This window comes from Saimiri boliviensis, chromosome 16 (genome assembly GCF_048565385.1).
Source record: "Saimiri boliviensis isolate mSaiBol1 chromosome 16, mSaiBol1.pri, whole genome shotgun sequence".
Taxonomy (NCBI): Eukaryota; Metazoa; Chordata; class Mammalia; order Primates; family Cebidae; genus Saimiri; species Saimiri boliviensis.
This window is the reverse complement of record NC_133464.1, coordinates 82,906,339-82,933,153: the sequence shown is the minus strand read 5'-3', so window position 1 is coordinate 82,933,153 and position 26,815 is coordinate 82,906,339. Positions and strand designations below refer to the sequence as shown.

General features: G+C 38.8%; 1 protein-coding gene across 1 annotated transcript in view; it reads left to right on the top strand.

Moving 5' to 3' along the window:
- Window positions 1–26,815, top strand: part of ATP8A2 (ATPase phospholipid transporting 8A2) — a 653,421-nt gene that overhangs the window by 309,943 nt on the left and 316,663 nt on the right. The window contains exon 25 of the mRNA XM_039473330.2: window positions 2,417–2,589. Within this exon, the coding sequence (XP_039329264.1) occupies window positions 2,417–2,589 (173 nt within the window). The remainder of the gene's footprint in view (window positions 1–2,416; window positions 2,590–26,815) is intronic.

Below are 26,815 nucleotides of genomic sequence, written 5' to 3'. Positions count from 1 at the left end.
CTGATCGACTTGCTTGACTCAGGGTTGCTACAAATCTCCAATTTGTAAGAAATGCAATTGTCTTTGAAGCACAATAAAGCAAAGCACAGTATAATGAGGTGTGCCTTATTACATCAACAAAGAAGGCATTGCTTATGATGGCGTGTATTCACTGCCTGAAGTAGAAGAGATGTGTATTTTCCTTGATGGGGGAAATTATTATTATTTTTTTTTTGAGATGGAGTCTCACTCTGTTGCCCAAGCTGGAGTGTAGTGGTGTAATCTCAGCTCACTGCAACCTCCGCCTCCCAGGTTCAATCGATTCTCCTTAGCTTCCTGAGTAGCTGGGATTACAGGTGCATACCACCATGCCCAGCCAATTTTTGTATTTTTAGTACAGATGGGTTTTTGCCATGTTGGCCAGGCTGGTCTTGAGTTCCTGACCTCAAGTGATCCACCCACCCTGGCCTCCCAAAATGCTGGGATTATAGGCACGAGCCACTGTACCTGGCCCAGATAGGGGAAATTATTGATGAATAAATAGTAAGAGGAGAAAGAATGGGTTTTATCGAGTGTTTGCTGTGTGCCAAGCCCAGTGGTAAATAATTTACATTGATTAGCTTATTTGTTCATAAGAAAAGTGCTATGAAGTGTTTTTAGCTCCCTTTTACACATGAGACAATGGCAATTTAAAGAGGCTAAGCATCTTGTTGAAGGTCACAGAAGGAATAAGTAGAAAGCTTGGACTAGACCTCAGGCCATCTGACCACAGTGCAGGGCTCTAGACCACATCTTTAATAAATCTTCATGAAATTGTCAAAAGTCACTGGTTGAGAATAAACACTGAACAATAAGACAGTTTTCGGAACCTGTTTCTCACTTTTTAACAGTAGCTAATCTTCAGTTTTACTAGAGGTAGAAGGATTCTTGTTCATTAAACATATTTAAGACTATGTTATCATATGATAAATTGCATATGAGTATTAATAGGGTCATCTTCCAGACAGAATAATTTCAGCAGAATTCTGTGCTTCCTGATTAACTTAAATCAGATCTTTTTATGAGCCCCAAATTACCTTGTCATATTTGAGCCAGATATCCTATTCATAGTCGTAAATTCACTGTGAAAACCGGAGTGTCTTTTTTTGTTTGTTTGTTTGTTTTTTAAGAAACAAGATCTCACTGTGTTGTCCAGTCTGGAGTGGTGTGCTCAGGGTTCACTACAGCCTCAACCTTCCGGGATCAAGCAATCCTCCCACCTCAGCCTCCAGAGTAGCTGGAACCACAGACATGAAGACATGCACCACCATCCCCAGATAATTTTTTAAATTTTTCGTAGAGATGGGGTTTCTCTCTGTTGCTGAGGCTGGTGTTGAACTCCTCGGCTCAAGCAATCCCTCCTGTCTCAGCCTCCCAAAGTGCTGGGATTACAGGCATGAACCACTACACCTAGCCCATTTTTTTTTTTAATCTAAAAAATGTTTCTGTGCTTTAATTCCATGTGAAAATGGACATTGCAAAGGTATTTTTAAGGCTGGTAGTAATGTTTTGGTAGGTGCTGGAAATTTAACTTCATTAAATATTTTCTATAACATTGGAAAATGATCAGCTTGTTTCTTATGCTAGCGATGCGTGGAGAGAATGGTTTAATCTGGAGATCTCAGCAGGATTCAAAATTAGTCTTTTGTCATATTTTTATATCCCTTGATACCTTTTGGATGCTTTAAAGATTACCTGGTGCAAACTGAGAAATGTTAGTATCTTCCATTCAAGTTCCAATAATGCTATATTTTCCAGATGGCACATTTGTTTATATGGAATTTTCTATTTTAGGGGCACCAAGAATAATGTGTATGTAGTGTAAAGAAATGGATTAGTACAAGGCTGGGCGAGGTGGCTCATGCCTTTAATCCCAATGTTTTGGGAGGCTGAGGCAGGTGGATCACCTGAAGTTGGGAGTTCGAGACCACCCTTACCAACATGTAGAAAACCCGTATCTACCAAAAATACAAAAATTAGCCAGGCATGGTGGCACATGCCTGTAATCCCAGCTACTTGGGAGGCTGAGGCAGGAAAATCGCTTGAACCCGGGAGGCGGAGGTTGCGGTGAGCTGAGATTGTGCCATTGCTCTTCAGCCTGGGCAACAAGAGTGAAACTCTATCTCAAAAAAAATAAAATAAAATAAAATAAAAAAGTGGATTATTGTAAATATCAACCGGATCTCACTATGAGGATATTTTCACCCATGAAACAGACCCAGAGGGCATTCTAATGCAATTTTAATGTATAAATGTACAAAGCTGAGCTGTTCATATATTTATATTAGCATGTGTGTGTTCTCATTCTCATCTTGAGAAACTTAATTTTGAATTCTATTTTATTTTTGATGTTAAACACACACAAAATGTGATTTTCCCCGCCCTACTCTTGTTTCAGGCCACAAGGGCAGCCATTACTCAGCACTGCACTGACCTTGGGAATTTGCTGGGCAAGGAGAATGATGTGGCTCTCATCATCGATGGCCACACCCTGAAGTACGCGCTCTCCTTCGAGGTCCGGAGGAGCTTCCTGGATTTGGCACTCTCGTGCAAAGCGGTCATATGCTGCAGGTAGGAGCATGCAGGCTGTACACAGTTCACGCTCTGCTGTGTCTGTATCCCGTGTTTATATAAAAGAAAGGGATGCATGAGAATTCTAGGTTTAAAGTTTCATATCAAAAAAAGGCAAAAGAAAAATACAAATTTATTTTTAATTGTTGGTTCACAGATATTGCAGAGGTAGTTAGTGGTTTTTACATTTTTGTTTTGTTTATTGTCTTCTAAGAAGATAAAAAGAGTAAGAATGAGGGCTTCCAGTCACATTCATCATAGGGAATAAATTGGAAAAACACTGCCTCGAACTGCTTTGGGAAATTACTGGGGTCCAACCTACTCCGCATGTCTGAGCTCAACTTCCAAGACTTGTGAGGCTTTGATGCTTCTTTTCTGACGTTGGTTGGGGTATTTCTTTTCAGTTAAGGAGGAGCTTTGGTCAGGTTCATGTGACAGCAATTTTTGTGGTAAGATCTAACCAGAAATCTTTGTCGGTTCTTCATGGAGTCTGGGAAGGATTTTTTTTTTTTTTTTTTTTTTTTTTTCAACTGGCAGTGGTCGGAGTGGGATTGTTACATTCCATTGACTACTGGCTACATGGAGGTCTAGTTCTGATAGAAATTTGAAAGTCAGACAGAATTATAAAGACAGTAACCCACTAGAAAGATGAGTGGTCACCAAAGGTCACAGAGAGCTGGAGGGGCAGGCTAGTGGATCATCGATAGTGGAAAGCCATGTCAGTTTTATGCCTGTGGTCACAGGATACTCAGGCACCATGGGGATGAGGACAAATCCAAATGTGTTTGAAACAATGAATGATAGGCCTGTTGTACCTTGAAGTTAGGAAGCCTGGTGCAGCTGTGACGGACTTGGTGCAGAGCAATGGCCAGAGCACCTGCAACTGAGATACACTGCTTCGGGGTTTTATGATGACCTTCTTCTCTTTTCCTCAAGTAGCTTGATTGTGATACAATTCACATATCATACAGTTCACCTATTGAAAGCAATTCATTGGCTTTGAGTATACTCACAGAGTTATATAACCATCATCACAAACAATTTTAGAATATTTTCATCACCCCACAGAGACCCTCCTGTATCCATTCTCAGTTGGCCCTGTCTTCCTCCATCCCCTCACCCCCACCCCAAACAACCAATCATCTACCTACTTGTCTCTCTAGATGAGCCTGTTTGCGACATTTCACACGAATGGAGCCATCCAAGAGATGTTCTTTTTCTGACTTCTCTTTATCCCTGTTGTTGCATGTGTCAGTACTTCATTCTTTTTATGGCTGAATAATATTCCATTGTTTAGATGTACCACATTGGATGTTCATCCATTTCTCAGTGTATGAGAATTTGGGTTTTTTCCACTTTTTGAATGTTATGTGTAATGCTGCTTTGAAGATTGATGTACAAACTTCTGTTTGAACATAGGTTTTCGATTCCCCGGGGTATTTACCTAGGAGTGGAGTTGCTGGGTCATGTGGTAACTCCACATGGAACCTTTTCACGAACTGTCAGATGGTTTTCCAAAGTAGCTGCACTTTTTCTCTTCTCGTGATCATTTCCATTCCTCCATATCCATGCTAACACTTGTCACTAGCTATCTTTTTGATAATTTAGCCTAGTGGATGTGAGGTGGTATCTCATTACAGTTTGGATTTGAATTTTTCTGCTGATTAATGATGTTGATCATTTAAAAAATGTTTTTATTGGCCATTTGTGTATCTTCTTTGGAGAAATGTCTATTCAAATCCTGTGTCCATTTTTAAGTTGATTATCTTTTTATTATTGAGGCATGAGGGTTCTTTCGCTACTCTGGATACAAGTATCTCATCAGGTGGATGGTTTGCATTCCCCCCCTCCCCCCAATTAGCTTACCTTTTCACTTTCTTGATGGTATTGCTTGCAGCAAAATTATTTTGACAAAGTCCAATTTATCTTTTTCCTTTGTGCTTTTGGTGTTATAGCTAATGAGCTCTCTTTTTAAAGCAGCTGGTCCTGTGCTTTTTTTCCTGGATTCTATGTGAGCAGTGTAGATAAGGGACATGCAAATGGAAAGAATTGTGGGGAAATACTTTTATTGATAAATTTCCCTTTGTTTCTACATTGTAAAGCTGCGAAGTACGTGGGTGACTGATTTTATGAATTCCTCCACACTGGAGGTTACTGCTCTACCCCAGAGCTGTGAGTCATGGTGAGTCGGCCACCATGGCCCTGTTGGTCAAGGGACCATCCCCCTGACTCGCTGGCGGACAGAAACAAGAAACAATGTGGAAAAGTCTGGTAAACTGTAACTCAGCGCAAACACACTAAATCCTTACAAGTTTTTAAGAGGGAAATCAAAATGAGTCCGTTGGATTCTCAGGAGAGAGCCAGGAATGCCTGTACGGGTTTACAGGAACATGTGCTTTTCTTGCCAGGTGCTTGATACTAAAATACACACACACACACACACACACACACACACACACACACACACCCCTTTTTCCTCCTTCTTGCTGTGACTGCTTCACAGTGCTTTGTGGGTCTCATAAACTATATGCTTAAAGACTTCTCAGGGGAGTCCAAACTGGAATTGGCACAGAAAGAGGAAATTTCTAATTAAATACTGTTACAGTCTACAAAATGGAAGCATTAATTGAAAAAAGGAATTTAGGACAGTACACAATTTTCCTGCTTTAGGAGACATTTCTTGGCTGATCTCATACTTAAGATTTTTTAAAAATCAACACATACTTTAACAAAAAGAAAAAAACACCTGTACACTTCATATGTGCTTACTATTCATTGAAAATATAAACTTAAGCTAAATTTAATATGTGGCTTCAAACATAAAGTTGACCTCAATTTTCACTTTTCATCTTTGCAATGTAACAGTTGTGAGAGTTACCTATTTCTCTAATAATGAAATAAAGTAATTTTTTTCAGGAAATAACTGGGCTATGAAATCATTAAGCATGTTCTTATCAATATTGATTTAGAGATTGCTGAATGTTGTATAAAAATAAATACCTTTAAACTAAAACAATATTTTAGGCAGCAAAAAGAGGGGAATGCAAGAATTTATTAAATATTTTGCTGAAATTAGAATCAAACAATTTGCTAATTATGCATTTCTGTACCCAAATATTTTCCATATGGTTAAAGTCCTAGAGAAATCATATATAGTCAGTACTCCAGTGTAATTTACTTTGTATCTGGCAGGGATGTTGCCATGTAATTTCTTGAAGTGTAAACTGGTCAGTTCAGGGTTTTTATTGTGGGTTCACAAGTATTGTGACATTTACATTGCAAATTCCTGGGTGTCATGGATGAATAAAGAGAGGAGACATGGTCTTTGCCGTATAAGGGCAAATAGTGAATAAGAGAATATGTTACTGTATTTGCCTCTATTTCTTTGCATCTCACATGTACCCCAATTCCTTGAAACCCAGCCTTTAGTGAAGCGAGCAAACCCGGGATTCCATCTGGCCATATGCTGCAGACTCCCTTGCATTCTTGATTTTCAGATCCTTTCAGCATCTGGTGTTTCTGGGTCATCCCTTGAGGGGTTCTCTCTTTCTTCTGTGACACCTCTCCCTTCTCCTAGTTATCTGTCTCCTTTCTGGGTTTTCTGGCCGCCTGTGAGATGTTGTTTTCTCAAGGTTTTACCTCTGGCCCTATTGTGCTCCCACTCCACATCTCCCCATGTGCCTTCCATCTAATGTATAGGGTGGCCTCATTCATCTTATACTTTAGTGACTTCTCATACCAATTTCATATGGAATCATCTGGAGAACTTTTTAAAAACATGTTTTCCTCAAAAGGCTAAACGTGGAAAGTACCATATGATCCAGAAATTCCACTCTTAGGTAGATATGTATACACCCAAAAGAATTAAAAACAGGCACTCAAACAGAACATGTATGTACATGTTCATAATGTTCATAGCAACGCTGCTCACAGTAGCCCCAAGTTGGAAACAACCCACATGTGAATCCATACAGTGGAATATGATTTAGCCATAAAAAGAAATGAAGTAGTGACATGCTAAAGTGTGAATGCATCTCAAAAACAGGCTGAGTGAAAGAAGCCAGTCACAAAAGACCACATATTAGATGATTTCATTCCTATGAAATCAGAATAGGCAAATCTACAGAGCCAGGAAGCAAGCTAATGGTTGCCAGGGGTTGGGAGAAGAAGAATGGTGAGTGACTGCCCAGTGGGTATGGGATTTCCTTTTGAGGACAATGAAGTGTTTTGGAACAGGCTACAGGGATAACTGAACAACATTGTGACCATGCTAAATCCCACTGTATTTCTATACTTGAAAATGGTCAATTTTATGTTATGTGATTTTTACCTCAGTAAAACTATAAATAAATGAATGAAAGAATTCATCCATTTAAATGAAATGTTTGTTGAATTAAAAAATGAGTGAAAATTCATTCATTTGAATGAAATGTTTGTTGATTTAAAAAAATGAAACCTTTGAGCAGAAGTTTTGTTCATTTAAATGAAACATTTGTGGAAAGAAAAAGACTCTGATTCCCAGGCCCCTCCCCAGAGCAATAAAATCAGAACTCTGGAAATTCTACAAATTTCCCTGGCACCTCTCTTCTCCTTAGTTATCTATTGATTCTAATGAGCAGTCAGGGTTGAGAGAGCAACTTCCGCCATCTGCTTGTCCTGTGTGGCCCTTCACTTCAGCTCCAGGTCCATACATCTGACCGCATCTAGGGTTTTCTTTTTTTCTTTTTAGACAGTCTCACTCCATCACTCAGTCTGGAGTGCAGTGCCGTGAACACAAACACAACTCACTGCAGCCTTGACCTCCTGGGTTCAAGTGATCCTCCTGTATCAGCCTCCCAAATAGTTGGGCCTGCAGGTGCATGGCACTATGCCTGGCTAATTTAAATTTTTTTTGTAGAGGTGGGGGCTCTCCCTGTTGCTCAGGCTGCTCTCAAACTCCTGGGCTCAAAGTGATTCTCCTGCATCCTCTTCCCAAAGTGCTAAGATTATAGGCATGAGCCAGAGGTTTTTGATAGCATTAGCAAGCACGATTTTATATGTAGGGGGCCTTTAGAGAGATTAAACCATATAAGCACATTATTAAATTGAGGTCAGAAATTAAAATCTCTTAATTTGATTGTCCTCATCAGTATTGTATTAATTTTTATAAATAAGGAAATAAAGGCCTCAGAAAACTATATTGTCTGTGGTCTCTGCTAGAAATAGAAGAGTTAGCCTTTTATCTTCTATCTAAATAATACCAGGACCTATGCTCTTAAGTCGCACAGTTGGCTGTGTCAGCTAATTCATTGTCACACATGTTTATTAGTGATAATACAATTGTGCACAAAGGTTTGGCTTTTAATGTATTTTTCAACTATAGTATACGTTTAGACTTATTCAACAATTCAATGTGAAGTCCGTAGGATCTGTCATTCTACAGGGGTAAAGGGTTATGTGGAAAATGTGTAAACCATTTTCAATATGCTCAAGAAAGAGTTCTCTGTTCCTTCTTCCCCCTTTCTCATTTTTCCTTTTTCTTTGAAGATCTTCACTTTTGTCCAAATGGAGATAAAGTCTGTAGCACAGACTACCAGGGGAGAGGATTTTGACCTCTTTTAGAACATTCAGAAATCTTAAAAGTGACTGTCTTGTCAGGAAAAGAGTCATGAAAGAATCATCAGTGTCCCCCCATGAGGATGTTAGTGACGGCCCTCTCAGAGTCCCCAGCAAATACAGGTGATGTGGTGCCCTCTGAGCACCACCTCGTTAGCAGATGTGATTTATAGCTTCACATCTCTGGGCAGGAGCTGGACTGGAAGGAAAACACTGAGGCGGGGATTTCCATGGGATGTGCAGATTAAAGGTTTCCCAAGGCATCATTTATTTTCTCTGATATGTTTAGACTTCTGTCTTTCAGGATAGATTCAAATATAAACATGTATAACCCTTCTGTGATATCATAGATATAAAAACAGCAGAGAGAAAAAGGCAGAGTAGACACACTGAATGTTTTAAAAGACTTCTTGGGTTTATTTTTCTAACTGTTAGAGTGATTTACATTTCTTGTAAAAAAAATTAGGAAATACAGATTAACAAGAAGAAGAAAATGGCATTCACAATTCCCCCAACTAGAGATTAGCAGTGTTGACAGTTGGTTCTGAAGTCCTGATCTCTTTCTGTGAAAATACTTTTTGTTGGATGAAGGGTTATACCTTTTGCTATATGCAAAGTGAAAGGTTATACACAGTTTCTATGTCAAATTTTAATATAAAATTTGTTTTTAAAAGCATACGTTATATGAAACGTATATTACAGTTGAAAAATACGTTAAAAGCCAAACCTTTGTGCACAATTGTGTACATTCTGTTATATGAAAATGCAACAATTAGTTTATTCCTAGTTAATAGATATTCAGGTTAATTTTTTTTTTTTTTACTGTGAATAGTATTAAGATTTTTACAGCCAAGTCTTTGCAAAGACACTTGATGATTTACACAAAATAATAATGGACTCAAAGATAAGCAACATAGAAATTTGCAAAACGGCTTATAGCCTTAAACTCAGAAAGTAAAATGATTTGGCTTAGAATCAGAGAGAGATGACCAGTAGCTTAGTCCCTTCTGGGACAAACATGTTTTCCTCTGTTTAGTAAGCATAGTATGGATTCCAAGCCCCAGTTTAGGGTTTGTCAGCCTCACTATGAAAGGGAGCAGTTTAGAGGTTATTTTGTGAAAGTATGTACATACACTGTGTGTGTGTGTGTGTGTGTATTAACAAGACTTCTCTCCCTACCCCCAAACCAAAAAAAAAAAAAAAATCGGACTGGCCTGCTGAACAATGCTGTCCAGCATTTTAACACACTGGCATTGTATCATTCCCAGTGCCAGGTCATCCTAAGCTTATTTATCACTCACTTAGCCTGCATTAAAAAACCTGAATATCTGTCTTAACTTTAGACTACTTAGTGTAGAAAAGAACTGGCTCTTCTGATTTGGTTTCTTCCCCAGCTTTGCTTTTTTACCTTAATGAGGCATGATAGATAATAGGAAATCAGAACGTTATGCATTTTGTGTGTGGTATCTTTCAGCCTGTGAACTACCCACAGAATTATGTCAAAACAGAGTTCAGATGCAGTAATTAGAATTGTACCACAAATTGTGTTTTAGTTGGCCTCCATATTGGTAGGGATCCAATTATACACTTGCACAAATAAAGCTTTTCTTTAGTTTCATTCATAATGTGATTTCTCAGCATCATAAACGTTTAGTTATAAGCCAGCTTCCTACTTTGACATCCTATTCCAGAGAGCATTATTAACTTGTCGAGGCTGTAAATCTATCCTTGGGTTGTTTGCATCCTGGCTTAGTATATATTTGCCCATTTGTTGATTGCATGCAATTAAGGTAGAATTCACTTTTAGATAGTTTTTTTTTTTAATTCAGCTCTAAAATGAATGCTATTACTTGAATGATTACAGCAGTTTTATTTGGTTCTAAATGGCTTCATTATTATTTTGTTAAGGATGAGCATACTCAGATGTAATAGTTCTTCAGCACCATCTTAAAAAAAATCAATTTCTCAAAGCCCAATGCTTAAACACGGTTTTTCCACCCGCAGATGTTACCATAATTTCTCTAAAATAAAACTAGATTGATGTAGATTTTGTAGTATATTAAAAATAGCTCACTCGAACCATTGTAGAGACCAGAATATGTAGAGACTTGAGTATTAATCTAAAGTAGGAAAAGGAAACCATTTCTAAATAATTATTTACAGTTTAGGGAAAAAATTAAACTTTTTGAAATTAAAGCTAATTTTGATGATGACACGTTTAGAAACGGAGAGCAATTTTCATCTTAAATATCTATTACAGCAAATAATTTACATGAATTACTCTATAAGATCAACTTCTGGCCAGGTATGGTGGCTCACACCTGTAAACCCAGCACTTTGGGAGGCCAAGATGGGCAGATCACGAGGTCAAGAGATTGAGAGTATCCTGGCCAACATGGTGAAGTCCCATCTTTACTAACAATATAAAAATTAGCTGGGCCTGTAGTCCCAGCTACTCAGGAGGCTGAGGCAAGAGAATCGCTTGAACCCGGGAGGTGGAGGTTGCAGTGAGCTAAGATCACACCACTGCACTCCAACCTGGCAACAGAGCAAGACTCCGTCTAAAAAAAGGAAAGAAAAAAAAGATCAACTTCTTCTAACTATTAAGAATTTCTGATATTTTTATTCCCCTCTAACTAAAAGTTATGTATCACTACTATCTGAGTGTTAATATTTCAGGTGAGAAATTTAAAAAACTTAGTGTGTTAACTTTGTTACTTACGTCCTGAACTAATAAAACAATTTGGTGGGGAGCAATATAGTACATGTGATAAAAATGTGAACAAATATTTAGTATAAGATTGAAAATACCGGAAGTTCTTCTATATGTCTGCTATGAGCAACTGAATGAATGGACATGGATAACACATTAAATACCAAGGGGCATTTAATAATGAGGCTTGATCTATAATAATACGCTGTGTAATTGGGAACATGTCTCTTCAGAGACTTTTTTTTGGCTTATAAAACTGTTACCGTATCATTTTGCTTATAAGTAGGCCTGCTTTTCCTAATGGTTCTGAAAGCTGATTTACATGGCACAAGTTCCCCCTGACTGACTATCTTCACACCAGTGTTTGTTTGCAGAAGATCAGATGCAGACTGAACAGTGGGAGTAAAGAAGCCCTTTCTTCTTTTGGCAGTAGTCTAAGAATTATGGTAATAGGGTCTGTGTGATCTGCCATCCATCCACTATGCAGCTTTCAGCACATGGGGACCCTTGTGAGACACCAGAAGAGCTCACAGACACATGACTTTTCAAGATTTTTCCTGTATTTTTTTCCCTTTCCCCTTTTTCATGAATGATTACTTCATCAGTGCCTGTCATTTTTGACAGTACTGCTTGCCAAATGAAACAGGGTGATACGAGGTCACATTGTGGTCTAACATTCTGAAGTAGAAGCTCATAATATTTGGCATCTTTCCTACTAGAAAAACAAACCAGAAAAAAAAGTCAAGAACAGTTTAATTAAACATGTGGAATATGTCATGAATATTTATGTCCCCAAGTCTTGCCTTGTGATGGTATTTGTACTTAAAGTGCTTTTTCTTCTCTTTCCTGTGAAATAGTTCAGAATATGTTTCATTAATACAAGAACGTGTCATGTTAACTTTCATTAGGAAAAAGTTTCACTTCCGACAATACTGACACCTTTCTGATTGAAAGTATGCAAAATAATTCTTATGTTAATTGGTCCCAAAGAAAATTATGTTATCCATTTTCCTGTCTATACATCTGACACTTTCCCTCATCTTTCACCTCCTGAATTATCGATGCTTTTCCTTGCCTGATTTTGACAGCCAGTATTCTGCCTATGCCTTTAAAAACCATAAAAAAGTACTCCATAGTGGGAGCTTTACTGTCCTCCAGTTTGAATAGGAAGCACCAGGATTACAGTGAGCAAGGTGTAGCCACATCTACTGCTACGCCACAACTAGACTGCAGTTTCTCTATTTTAAGCCTCTCCCATTGTTTCTTACTCATTTAACTTTAGAGAGGAAACAAAGGACAAAGAGGAATGTTTATACTTTTAAAATATTTAGTCTTATTTAGGGTCACAAGTAAATTTTGTAAGCAGGAGCTAGGTCAGACTGACGGAGCTAACTAGAGTTGCCAAATTTTGGGAACCTGTGCTTGACTTGAGTATTATGATTGGTGATGTCTGTGCCTTATGACCACTGTCATCTGCAGAGCTTCGCTAGGTCAGCAGAGTCTGAGAGAGTCTGTTGAATGATTCGGTTTCTGTTGTTTCTTGTTAACCAGTTAGCTGAGCTCTGTGAGAGTCCCAGGGCTGAACTGTCGGCCGGTGGTTTAGTTTCTGACAGGACTGCAAGTGAGAGAGACAGACAGACACCCCCTCCCAACCATCCCATCAAATTCTTGACTCCTGGGTCATCTGAGCAAAACAGAGCATGCATTTTTTCTCTTACTAAGCAAGTATTCATAGTGGCGTCCTTTCACCACTTGGACACACCAATCATTAAAGACCAAAGTAAATACACCAAGTTGAAGATAATCCTTTCGCAAATATACAAGTGCCAAGTTAAAACGGTCTGTCAATCATTTGTGCATTTTTCCTTACTCTTACTTGTTTTAATGGATGGGTGGTGTTTGAAGATATTAGAGCTTGAGAAATTAGGAGTCCTGTGTTGTCACAATTATTTTACGTCTTTACAGATAAATTGAATCTTAAGTTCTTAGTTTCTCTTTATAAAATCATGAGAAATAGCAATTGAATTTTTTTCTGAAATAGAGAATAACAAGATATGCTTCTATGTAGATACATGAACACATGACTATATATTTAAGCTCAATGTTTTCAAACCCTGATGCTTTACGTAAAGAAATGAATTTTGAATTGTCAAATATGGGAACAAGTTTAACAATAATATAGAAGGAGATTGAGTCTTTTTTTTTTTTTCCTGGACTTTAAGTTCTAAGGTACTTGTGCAGATCTTGCAGGATTGTTGCATAAATACACACATGCCATGGTGGTTTGCTGCCCCCATGCCCCCGTCACCTGCATCAGGTATTTCTCCCAATTTTATCTCTCCCCTACCTCCCCACTCCCTGCTGTTGCTCCCCCAGCTCCCCCAACTCCCCAACAGACCCCAGTGTGTGATGCTCCCCTCCCTGTGTCCATGTGTTCTCATTGTGCATCACCCACTTATGAGTGAGAACATGCAGTGTTTGGTTTTCTGTTCTTGTGTAAGTTTGCTGAGAATGATGGTTTCCAGCTTCATCCATGTCCCCGAAAAGGACATGAACTCATCCTTTTTTATGGCTGCACAGTATTCTATGGTGTATATGTGCCACATTTTCTTTATCCAGTCTAGCATTATTGGGCATTTGGGTTGGTTACAGGTCTTTGCTATTGTAAACAGTGCTGCAATGAACATATGTGTGTATGTGTCTTTATAATAGAACAATTTGTAATCCGTTGGGTATATACCCAGTAAGAAGATTACTGGATCAAATGGTATTTCTATTTCTAGACCCTTGAGGAATTGCGACACTGCTTTCCACAATGGCTGAACTAATTTACACTCTCACCAACAGTGTAAAAGCATTCCTATTTCTCCACATCCTCTCCAGCATCTGTTGTCTCCAGATTTTTTAATGATTGCCATTCTAACTGGCGTGAGGTGATATCTCAATGTGGTTTTGATTTGCATTTCTCTAATGACCAGTGATGATGAGCATTTTTTCATGTTTGTTGGCTGCATAAATGTCTTCTTTTGAAAAGTGTCTGTTCATATCCTTTGCCCACTTTTCGATGGGGTTGTTTCTTTCTTATATATTTGTTTTAGTTCTTTGTAGATTCTGCATATTAGCCCTTTGTCTGATGGGTAGCTTGCAAAATTTTTTTCCCATTCTGTTGGTTACTGGTTCACTCTAATGATTGTTTCTCTTGCTGTGCAGAAACTCATAAGTTAATTAGCTCCCATTTGTCTATTTTGGTTTTTGTTGCCATTGCTTTTGGTGTTTTAGTCATGAAGCCCTTGCCTAGGCCTATGTCCTGAATGGTATTGCCTAGGTTTTCTTCTAGGGTTTTTATGGTGTTAGGTCTTATGTTTAAATCCTTAATCCATCTGGAGTTAATTTTTGTACAAGGTGTAAGGAAGGGATCCAGTTTTTCAGCTTTCTGCACATGGCTAGCCAGTTTTCCCAACATCATTTATTAAACAGGGAATCCTTTCCCCGTTTTTTGTTATTGTCAGATTTGTCAAGGATCAGATGGTTGTAGGTGAGTGGCATTACTTTCGAGGCCTTTGTTCTGTTCCAGTGGTCTATGTCTCTGTTTTGGTACTAGGACCATGCTGTTTTGATTACTGGGTAGTATAGTTTGAAGCCAGGTAGCGTGATGCCTCCTGCTTTGTTCTTTTTGTTTAGGATTCTCTTGGCTATATGGGCTCTTTTTTGGTTCCATATGAAGTTTAAGATTGTTTTTTCCAGTTCTGTGAAGAAGGTCATTGGTAGCTTGATGGGGATAGCATTGAATCTATAAATTACTTTGGGCAGTATGGCCATTTTCACAATATTGATTCTTCCTAACGTGAGCATGGAATGTTTTTCCATCTGTTTGTGTCCTCTCTTATTTCCTTGAGCAGTGCTGTGTAGTTCTCCTTGAAGAGGTCCTTCAAGTCCCTTGTTAGTTGTACTCCTACATATTTTGTTCTCTTTGTAGCAATTGTGAATGGGAGTTTGCTCATGATCTGGCTCTCTGTCTGCTATTGATATATAGGAATGGTTGTGATTTCTGCACATTGATTTTATAAAGAAATATATAAATATTCTGAGACTTTGCTGAAGTTGCTTATCATTTAAGAAGATTTTGGGCTGAGATGATGGAGTCTTCTAAATATACAATCACGTCATCTGCAAATAGAGACAATTTGACTTCCTCTTTTCCTAATTGAATACCCATTATTTGTTTTTCTTGCCTGATTGCTCTGGCTAGAACTTCCAATCCTATATTTAATAGGAATGGTGAGAGTGGGCATCCTTGTCTAGGGCCAGTTTTCAAAGGGAATGCTTCCAGTTTTTACCCATTCAGTATGATATTGGCTGTGGGTTTGGCATAAATAGCTTTTATTATTTTGAAATACCTAGTTTGTTGAGAGTTTTTAGCATAAAGGATTGTTGAATTTTGTCGAAGGCCTTCTCTGCATCTATTGAAATGATAATGTGGTTTTTGTCTTTGGTTCTGCTTATGTGTTGGATTACATTTATAGATTTGCATATATTGATCCAGCCTTGCACCCCTGGGATGAAGCCTACTGGATTGTGGTGGATAAGCTTTTTGATGTGCTGTTGCATTAGGTTTGCCAGTATTTCACTGAAGATTTTTGCATCTGTGTTCATCATGGATATTGGCCTGAAGTTTTCTTTTTTAGTTGTGTCTCTGCCATGTTTTGGTATCAGGATGATGTTGGTCTCATAAAATGAGTTAGGGAGGATTCCCCCTTTTTGTATTGTTTGGAATAGTTTCAGAAGGAATGGTACCAGCTCTTCTTTGTTTGTCTGGTAGAATTCAGCTGTGAACCCATCTGGACCTGGACTTTTTTTTTGTTGGTAGGCTATTAATTGCTGCCTCAACTTCAGACCTTGCTATTGGTCTACTCAGGGAGTCATTTTCTTCCTGTTTTAGTCTTGGGAGGGTGTAAGTATCCAGGAGTTTATCAATTTCTTCTAGATTTACTGGCTTATGTGCATAGAGTTGTTTGTAGTAATCTCTGATGGTAGTTTGTATTTCTGTGGAATCAGTGTTGACATTGTTTTTATCATTGTTTATTGCATCTATTTGATTCTTCTGTCTTTTCTTTGTTCTTAGTCTGGCTAATGGTCTGTCTATTTCATTGATCTTTTCAAAAAATCAGCCCCTGGATGTATTGGTTTTTTGAAGCGTTTTTTATGTCTCTATCTCCTTCAGTTCTGTTCTTAGTTATTTCTTGTCTTCTTCTAGCTTTTGAATTTGTTTGATCTTGCTCCTCTGGCTCTTTCAATTTTGATGATAGGGTGTCAATTTTAGATCTTTCCTCACTTCTCATTTGGGCATTTATTGCTATAAATTTCCCTCTAGACACTGCTTTAAATGTGTCCCAGAGATTCCAGTACCTTGTGTCTTTGTTCTCATTGTTTTTGAAGAACATCTTTATTTCTGCTTCATTTCATTGTTTATCCCATAGTCATTCAGGAGCAAGTTGTTCAGTTTTCGTGTAGTTGTGTGATTTTAAGTAAGTTTCTTAATCCTGAAGTCTAATTTGATTGCACTGTGGTCTGAGAGACTGTTTGTTATGATTTCTGTTCTTTTGCCTTTGCTGAGGAGTGGTTTACTTCCAATTATGAGGTAAATTTTAGAGTAAGTGTGATGTGGTGCTGAGAAGAATGTGCATTTTGGGGTGGAGAGTGCTGTAGATGTCTATTAGGTCTAGTTGGTCCAGATTTGCATTCAAGTCCTGGATATGCTTGTTGATTTTCTGTCACATCGATCTGTCTAATATTGACAGTGGAGTGTTAAAGTCTCCTGCTATTATTGTGTGGGTGTCTAAGTCTCTTTGTAGGTCTTTAAGAACTTGCTTTATGTATCTAGGTGCCCCTGTATTGGGTTCATATGTTCTTCTTCTTGCATTGATCCTTTTACCATTATGTAATGCCCTTCTTTGTCTCTTTTGATTTTTGTTGGTTTAAAGTCCGTTTTATGAGAGACTAGGATTGCAACCCCTGCTTTTTTTTGTTGTTGTTGTTGTTCTCCATTTGCTTGGTAAATCTTCTTCCATCCCTTTATTTTGAGTCTGTGTGTGTCTTTGCATGTGAGATAGGTCTTCTGAATACAGCACACCAATGGATCTTGACTTTTTAATCCAGTTTTCCAGTCTGTGTCTTTTGATTTGTGCATTTAGGCCATTTACATTTAACATTAATATTGTTATGTGTGAATTTGGTCCTGACATTTTGTTACTGGCTGGTTGTTTTGCCTGGTAGTTGACACAGTTTCTTCATTGAATCATTGTTCTTTACCGTTTGGTATGTTTTTGCAGTGGCTGGTAGTGGTTGTTCCTTTCCATGTTTAGTGCTTCTTTCAGGAGTTCTTGTAAGGCCGTCTAGTGGTGACAAAATCTCTGAGCAATTGCTTGTCTGTAATGGATTTTATTTCTCCTTCACTTACGAAGCTTAATTTGGCTAGATATGAAATTCTGGGTTGAAAGTTCTTTTCATTAAGGATGTTGAATAATGACCCCCACTCTCTTCTAGCTTGTAGGGTTTCTGCTGAGAGATCTACTGTGAGTCTGATGGGCTTCCCTTTGTGCATGATCTGACCTTTCTCTCTTGCTGCCCTTAGCAATTTTTTCCCTCATTTCAACCCTGGTGAATCTGACAATTATGTGCCTTGGGGTTGCTCTTCTAGAGGAATATCTTTGTGGTGATCTCTGTATTTTCTGTATTTGCATATTGGACTGCATTGCTAGGCTGGGGAAGTTCTCCTGGATAATATCCTGAAGAGTGTTTTCCAGCTTGGATTAATTCTCCCTGTCACATTCAGGTACACCGATCAAGCGTAGATTAGGTCTTTTCACATAATGCCATATTTTTTGGAGGCTTTGTTCATTTTTTTTCACTCTTTTTTCTCTAATATTGCCTTCTCATTTTATTTAATTTAGTTGATCTTCAATCTCTGATATCCTTTCTTCTGCTTGATCAATTCAGCTATTGATACTTGTGTATGCTTCATGAAGTTCTCATGCTGTGTATTTCAGCTCCATGAAGTCGTTTCTGTTCTTCTCTAAGCTGGTTATTCTAGCTAACATTTTGTCTAACCTGTTTTCAAGGTTTTTAGTTTCTTTGCATTGGGTTAAAGCATGTTCCTTTAACTCAGAGAAGTTTGTTATTACCCACTGTCTGAAGCCTGCTTCTGTCAATTCATCAAACTCATTCTCCATCCTGTTTTCCTCTCTTGCTGGTGAGGAGTTGTAATCCCTTGGAGGAGGAGAGGCGTTCTGGTCTTCGATGATTTCACTTTTTTTTTTTGCACTGGTTTCTTCCCATCTTCATGGATTTATCTAACTTTGATCTTTGAAGTTGGTGATTTTAGATGGGGTCTCTGAGTGGACATTCTTTCTGTTGATGTTGAAGCTATTTCTTTTTGTTTTTTAGTTTTCCTTTTAACAGTCAAGCCTCTCTGCTGTAGGACTGCTGGGTGTCCACTCCAGACCCTGCTCGCCTGGGAATCACCCATGGGGGCTGCAAAACAGCAAGTATTGCTGCCTGATCTTCTGGTAGCTTCATCCCAGAAGGGTACCGGCCAGGTGTCAGTCAGAGGTTTTCTGTATATGACATCTTTTTGGTTATGCAGGGGTCAGCGAGTCACTTGAGGAGGCAATCTGTCTCTTGTCTGCCTGCAGAGGTGCTGCTGGGCTGCCACAGGCTCAGTCCAGCTGCTGTGTAAGCTTACTCTGGCTTTTGTTTACACAGGTAAGATCAGCTATGGCAGATGCCTTTCCCCCCACTGAGCTCGATCATCCCAGGTCAAACTCGAACTCGTGTGCTGGCTGCGAAACTCTCAAGCGAGAGGGCTTCAGTTTGTTGGTTGTCGTGGGGGTGGGACCTGCTATATCACTTGTCTCCTTGCTTTCAGCTCCCCCTTTTTCTAGGGAAGGGAAGTTCCGTCCCACAAGTGCTCTCAGCACTAGTCAAAACGTCCACCCAGATCTGTGCTGACAACCCATGGTGCAGGCTGGAGCTGCCACTGGATCTGTGCTAATAACTTCCGGCACTTTTCAGCCTGGCGGAGATCTCATTTTCCATGCATTGTAAAGGCCACGTGAGCAGTACAGTGTCTGAACCAGAGTACTGGAGGGGAAGAGTCCCCAATCCTCTATTCAGTTTCACTTCCTGGGTGGGGCAGCACCCTCCCCTGCCTCAGTTTGCCCTCTTTGAGCTACACCCACTGTCCAACCAGTCCCATTGAAATGAACCTTGTACCTTGGTTGGAAATGTGAAGATCACTCACCTTCTGCTTCACTCTCGCTGGAACTGCGCTCCAGACTTGTTCCTATTTGGCCATCTTGGTGGAAATCCAATTGAGTCTTTTTTTAAGGGAAAAAATAAATGTTGAATGATATGAATTTAATTACACTTAGATCTGAATTGATAATTCTGTATACCTGTAACTGTAGTATTAACCTATGCCAATATAAACCTAGCAATAATATTTAAAAATAATAAATAATCAATACAATTAAGGGCTGATACCAACATTTCTTGAAAGTTTTGAAATATTTATAATTAGAGAGGTTGAAGAAATAAAGTAGGATCTTTCTGTGGTTATATTTGTGTTTCCTTTATTTGAAATCTGCTGCCAAGAGTCTTCAGTGTAATTAATCACTGGGTGTCGTGCATTTCTACATTTTTACTTCAAAATGTCTCAAGCTAAAGATTTCTTTGGTTTAGTGTCATGTGTGTTTAGATAATGTTGTGAAGAAGGAGGAGACTTTTTCTTGTTTAAAAAATATTTTATTTTAAATTATGGGTACGTATTAGTTGTACATATTTATAGGGTAAATGTGATGTTTTGATACAGACATACAATCTGTAATGATCAGATCGGGGTAATTGGGGTATCCATCACCTCAAGCATTTATCATTTTTTTGTGTTAGGAACATTCCAATTCCACTGTTTTAATTATTTTGCAATATACAATAAATTATTGTTAACTATAGTTGCCCTATTGTGCTACTGAGCGTTAGATGTTATTCCTTCTATCTTACTGTGTGTTTGTACCCATTAGCCAACTCCTCTGTAGCTTCCCTCCTCACTACTGTTCCCAGTCTCTGGTACCCAGCATTCTACTTAGGAGAGGACTTTTCAACATCTACATAAGATCTGTTTTGTATTTGATCCTAATCTTTCTTCAAAACAGGCTTTTATTAGTGTGGTTGAACAGGTAAGCCACTCCATGTCAGGCCAGCTCTCAGGTCTGGCCGGGCTGTTCACTGTGACCCAACTGAGGAAGTACCTATTGTTTAAGGTTACTGGATAAACACAAATGGCATAACTTTTGCCTGCCTTGAGGGCTCAATCTGGTGGGAAGCCCAGTCTGGATATAACAGATGGTAACATAGTCACAGCATGAGGTGCTGTGAAAGCTGAATCTTGGGAGATGACAGAGCCCAGTAAGCTCCAAGGTATGAGTGTGTGGTGGGAAACCCTAATGGTATCACAATGCTAGCACTCAAGCTATCATGATGTTCAGACCCTCTGTAAACAGCATTTGCTATTCCTGAGAATCCTTAAAATGAAGAGGAAAGTTATCACTCTTAGTTTATAAGTTAAAGAACTGAGGCATAGGCCAGGCGTGGTGGCTCATGCCTGTAATACCAGCACTTTGGGAGGCTGAGGCAGGCAGATCATGAGATCAGAAGTTTGAGACCAGCCTGGCTAACATAGTGAAACTCCATCTCTACTAAATATACAAAAAATTAGCCGGGCATGATGGTGGGCACCTGTAATCCCAGCTACTCGGGAGACTGAGGCAGGAGACTCACATGAACCTGGGAGGCGGAGGTTGTAGTCAGCTGAGATAGTGCCATTGCACTCCAGCCTGAGCAACAGTGCGAGACTCTGTCTCAAAAAAAAAAAAAAGAACTGAAACATAGACGAGAAAAGATATATTCCTGAGGTCCTGTAGGTAATTTTTTTTTTCTTAGTCAGTCTCAGTCTGTTGCCCAGGCTGGAGTGCTGTAGCCTGACCTCAGGTCACTGCAACCTCTGCCTCCCAGATTCAAGCAATTCTCCTGCTTCAGCCTCCTGAGTAGCTGGCATTACAGGCACGTGCCACCATACCTGGCTAATTTTTATATTTTTGGTAGAGACAGGGTTTCACCATGTTGACCAGGTCACGAACTCCTGATCTCAAGTGATCCACCTTCTTCCGTCTCCTACTGGGATTACAAGCATGAGCCACCGTGCCCAGCTGGTCTTGTAGGTATTAATGAACAGTTTCAGTGGTTGAACTCCAGAGTCCATGCTGAAAGATTTTATTCTAAAGATAATAGCATGGAATTAAAGTATTTTGAGCAGCATTACAGAGCAAGATCACAGGCTGGGCATGGTGGCTCATTTTTATAATCCCAGCATTTTGGGAGGCTGAGTTGAAAAGGTCATGTGAGGCCAGGAATTCGAGATCAGCCTGGGCAACACAGTGAGATCACATCTCTATATTTTAAAAAAACGTTTTTAAAGCAAACAGAGCCTTAGCAGAAAGCAACACTATGAAGGTCAAGTTAGAGTTCATATGCAAGGTAGGAGGCCCTTGTAATACTTCAATTTAGGACAGGGTAGACTTCTACTAGGGTCCCAAGTCTCTGGCACATAGTGGGTGTTAAAAAGAAAAGTTGGTCTGAATTTCCAGATTCTCTGTAATGGACTGTGATCCAAATTTACAGTCATTTAAGAGTTGGAATCTGTAATTCTTAATGACTGTGAGAATGTGCTTGCGGATGGTGAGATAGGGGTAGAGGTGAAGCACTGCTGCAAGACAGCCCATGTCAGAGGCGATCCTGGAGGAGGAGTTCATTTCCAGCATTTTGAGATGTTTAGAATTGCCAGCAGCTACTGGGTATTCAGTTCTGGTGCAGATGGGATTCTGCCAAGTCCATATTCTCCCAGTTACAGGCTATCAATCTATCTGAAGCTAGAAAAAAAATTTCCTCCTTATTTGTTTATTTTGTATCTAGCATTTACGGAATGTCAATTTCTGGTCAGTCACCATAGTGTACAGGGTATAGGATGAAAAAGGAGAGAGAAACCAAGAGTCGGGGATACAGTCTCACTCCCATATCAACTTATTTTGCTTCAACCAGATGTATTTACTAGACGGCTCTTTGACTTCTGGTTTATGAGTCAGGGGTGACTACCAAGTTCCCCATTAGAAAGAAATGATTTTACCTATCTCTCAGTCTGCACAGGACCATGAAGGTCTTCATCCTCCAGGTGTGGAGGTGGCTTATGTTAGTGCTGCTGCCCCTAGCAATCCTGGAGCCTGGAAGATGAACCTTGTAGGAAATCCCTATTTCTAGGTACACACTCAGGAGTAGGAGAAATGTTGAGGAAAGTGAAGGATTCTCCCATAATTCAGTCCTCCTGGACAGGTGACTGAGAGGCGCGACTTGGGTGAGGCCAGATTTTAAGCATCCTTGCTGAATAATAAGCCCGTTTAGTGTGGAATCCATGTGCTACTGATAGCAGGGTAATCCTGTGGATTTGCTAAAACTGTAAGGGACTAGATGATACATGAAAAGATTATCAATGATTCCACAAGTGTGTAACACAAGACATAAGACATAGTAAAAGCCAGCCTGATATGAAGCTTAGATTTTTATACTGCTCAGGCTATGTAATGAAAATTCTTACTGTAGAATTTTTAATCAACTGGAATTGTCTAATAAACTAAATTTGTGTATGTTCAAAAGGTCAGAAAGTTGGGTTGGGATGATGGGTGGGGAGAATTGCTTGAGTAAGAGATAACAGACTTAAGAATATTTCCTTGCAAAATATCACTGGGAACTCTTTGTGTTTAAAATTGTGCCGTTCCAGCAAAGATAAGTTATTTCATTTGACAAAAGCAAAAGTAAGAATTATCCTCATGGACCTAAAACCCTATGAAAGTTTATTATAGCATGCCTTCCATCAAAACTATCCTGAGATTAACTTGATTTATCTTGTCTCAGTTTAAGTTTAGCAATTTAATCCCTAAAAACATATATAATGCTCGCTGTATGGAATTCTCCCCTTTCCCAAAATGATGTACGCTTCTCTTTTACTAAATTCTCAACTTTGGCAGTCCCCTCCATATTTCAGTCTTGCTGTAAGTTTTAGAAAGCAGAAATTGCTTCTTCTGTTTCTAACTTAAAAGGCCTTTTTACAATTCTGTGTAACAAATTTCATCATTCCCACTAAGTCTGTTTTTTTCTGATAGGGCTGAGGCAAGCTTTATTGATTCGGAATTTTCACCAGTTTATATGCATTATGCTCTTCAAACTTGCTTTTATGTGTGCATGACAGAATATTGATTTAGAACAAATTTATATTAGCCCACTTTTCAAAGCTCTGCGGCTAATCAGCATTATTCTTGGTGCTGCAGCTTTCATGTAGACGTTATGTGAGAAAAAACCAGAAAGCTCTCATTGCCCTCTACTGAGCTTCTCAGTCAGGATTCTAGAAAAGTCCATCCTGAATCTAGTAGTTAGTGATTCGTAAGTTTTTGTTGTTTATAATTTAGTACATTTTTTCTGAAGCTGTTCTAGCCAATTCACAAGTCTCCTAAGGATTATTGCAAATGCAGCTCACTTTGTGTTTCTTGAGATGACTTTGAAATCCATGTGTGTGTGTGCTGAATGAATATCGAGCATATGTGCTGCAAGTATGTCTCTTGACAAACAGCGTGCCATGTTCTGGGTCCTGGGGATGTAGCAGTTACCACGGTGGACAAGATCAGCACAGCCCAGCACAACCCCTGCCTCTGTGAGACTCAGGGCCTGGGAGAAGAGCTGGCCAGTAACATTTACATGAACTGTACAATTATGAATTAGATGCTTGGTCTCTTGTATTTCAGCAAGTAGGTGCCTTTGATCTTAGGTATGTTGAATTCTTAAATTTAATAGCTTCTCTAATGCCTTAGGCCGATGTAGACTTCTGTGGCTATCCTTAATGATCAGCTTTGATAAACCCAGAGTTTGGTGTTAAAATAAAAGCTGTATCCCTCCACTAAAAGAAAAAAAAAAAAAACCCTTCTGGTGACTTCCTGTCTTTCTCAGAATTGAATTAAAAGACTGAGTGGGATACTGCTTCTCCCTTGCTTTCCGTATCCTGGCCACATTGGACTCCTTTCTGTTCCTTTGGTTCACCAAGCAGGCTTTGCCTCAAGACTGACAGGATTTTGCCTGAATGACACATGACAACCTCACCTGATTCAGGTCTTGCTCAGATGTCTCCCTCTCCACTCAAGGCAGGGTACCTTGAGTACCTTGGTTCTGTGAGTGCCGCTTCCATAGCTTTATTTTGCCTGATAGCACTTAGCAGTACCTGACATACTATTATACTTTTGTCTAATTATTGATAATCTGTCTCCACCCCACAGAATGTTCATTTCATTAGAGCAGAGATTGTGTCTCTTTAGCCTTCTCTTCCATCCTTAGCACTGGAAATGACATGAGACATGTAATGAACACTCAATAAATATTTGTTTGTGAATGAATGAATGATGTAATAGGCTATCCAAACCTTCTTCTTCTTTTTTTTTTTTTTTTTGAGATGGAGTTTCACTCTTGTTACCGAGGCTGGAGTGCAATGGCACGATCTCAGCTTACCGCAACCTCCGCCTCCTGGGTTCAGGCAATTCACCTGCCTCAGCCTCCTGAATAGCTGGGATTACAGGCACACGCCACCATGCCCAGCTAATTTTTTGTATTTTTTAGTAGAGAGGGGTTTTCACCATGTTGACCAGGATGGTCTTGATCTCTTAACCTCGTGATCCACCTGCCTCAGCCTCCCAAAGTGCTGGGATTACAGGCTTGAGCCACCGCACCCGGCCACCTTCACTTTCTTAGAAGCAGCCAACTCCCTTCTCATGATAGTTGCTGAAGTTATGCTGAGAACAGTGGTGACTTTAACTATGAAACATGTTTCGAGTGTCAGAGTGAACTTTTTTCTCCTTTGGTTATTTTTCCATTGCAGGGCACCTGCTTAGCTATCTTTATCTCCACCTTCTTGACTATCTACTTGTAGGAAATTGACACCCACGTAAGAGAATGCAAAATTCTCTTGGAGGAACCAAGGAGCCTCTTGTATCCAAGTTAGCATGTACTTCTGAGTGCAGGGTGCTCTTAAGATCTCTGCTTGGACACTAGAAATAGAAAAAAATGTATGAAGAAGTTTGGATAAATGCTTCATTTTAAAGTTTTATATGCCATATTATTTGCTTTCCCATTCTCATGCCACTTATGAAGGATGAAGTTGGCTTCGCTGACGGCTAATACGGTTTAATTCTGTTGTAAAATCAATTCATTAGTTTAGTGTTTATTGAGCAACTACTATGTGTATGTGTTGTGTTGGAAGTGGTGCAAGATGAGGCTGGAGGAGAAAACTGGGTCCGAATCACCCAGGTCTATAAGTCTCATTGGAATTTGGACTTGCTCCTCAGTGCAGTGTGAAACCTTTGAAAAATTTTAGCCAAGAAATTATGTGGTCAGACTTGTATTTTTAAAATAACTTTAAAAATATTCAAAAAGCTTTATTGAAGTATAATAACATACCATGTAATTAACACATTTGAAGTATACAATTCAGTCAAATTAGTTTTGACTAATTATTATACAGCAGTATATATATTATATGTATATATGTTATACATATTATATAGTACATATTACAGTATGTATACATATATTATACATACATATATTATACATATAATATTACACATATTATAGTATGTATATATTATACATATAATATTATACATATTATAGTATGTATATATATTATACAGCATTATACAGCAGTATAACTATCACTATCACATTCCTTTTAGAACATTTCATTATCCCAAAAAAAACCCTGTGCCCATTAGTCATTCCTAATATCTCTCCAGTTCCCCAGCCCCAGGCAGCCACTTACTTACTTTCTGTCTCTACAGATTTACCTGTTCTGGACATTTCTTTACAACTGGCTTTTCCCCAATTATTATAAAGTCTTCAAAGGGTCCATTCATATTGTAGCATTTCAGTTCTTTTTATTGCCAGAAAATATTTCGTTGTATAGATATATCACCTGTAGCTTATCCTTCAGTTGGTGGATGGTTGGGTTATTTTTACTTCTTGGCTGCTATGAATTATGGTTCTGTAAACATTCATCTACAAGTTTTTGTGTGGACATGTGTTTTAATTTCTTTTGGGTACATACCTAGGATTGGAATTGTTGGAGTATATGGTACTCTATGGTTAACCTTTTGAGGAACTGCCAGACTGTTTTCCAAAGTGGCTATACCGTTTTACATTCCCACTAGCAACATATGAGGGTCCCAGTTTCACCTCATCCTTGCCAAAACTTATCTTTTTAAAATTATAGCCATCCTAGTGGGTATGTCATTGTGGTTTTGATTTGCATTTCCCTGATGATTAAAGATGTTGAACAACTTTTCATGTGTTTGTTGGCTACAAATAACCGGAATATCTTCCTTGAGAAATATCTGTTCAAATCTTTTGCCCATTTTTAAATGGGGTTGCTTGTCTTTTTATCACTGAGTTGTAGCAATTCTTAATATAGCCTTAATGTAAGTATCTTATCGGATATATGATTTGAAAAAATTTCTTCCCATTCATTGGGCTGTCTTTTCACTTGGTGGTATTGTTTGTAGCACAAAAGTTTTAAATTTTGATGAAGCCCCATTTATCTACTTTTTCTTTTGTTGCTTATGGGTTCATATCTAAGAAGCCATTGTCTAATCTGAGGTCATGAAGTCTTACTCTCATGTTTTCTCTTAAGTTTCATAGCTTGGTCTTATCTGTAAGTCTTTCATCTCTTTTAACTTAGTTTTTGTATATGTTACAAGGTAAATGTCCAGTTTCATG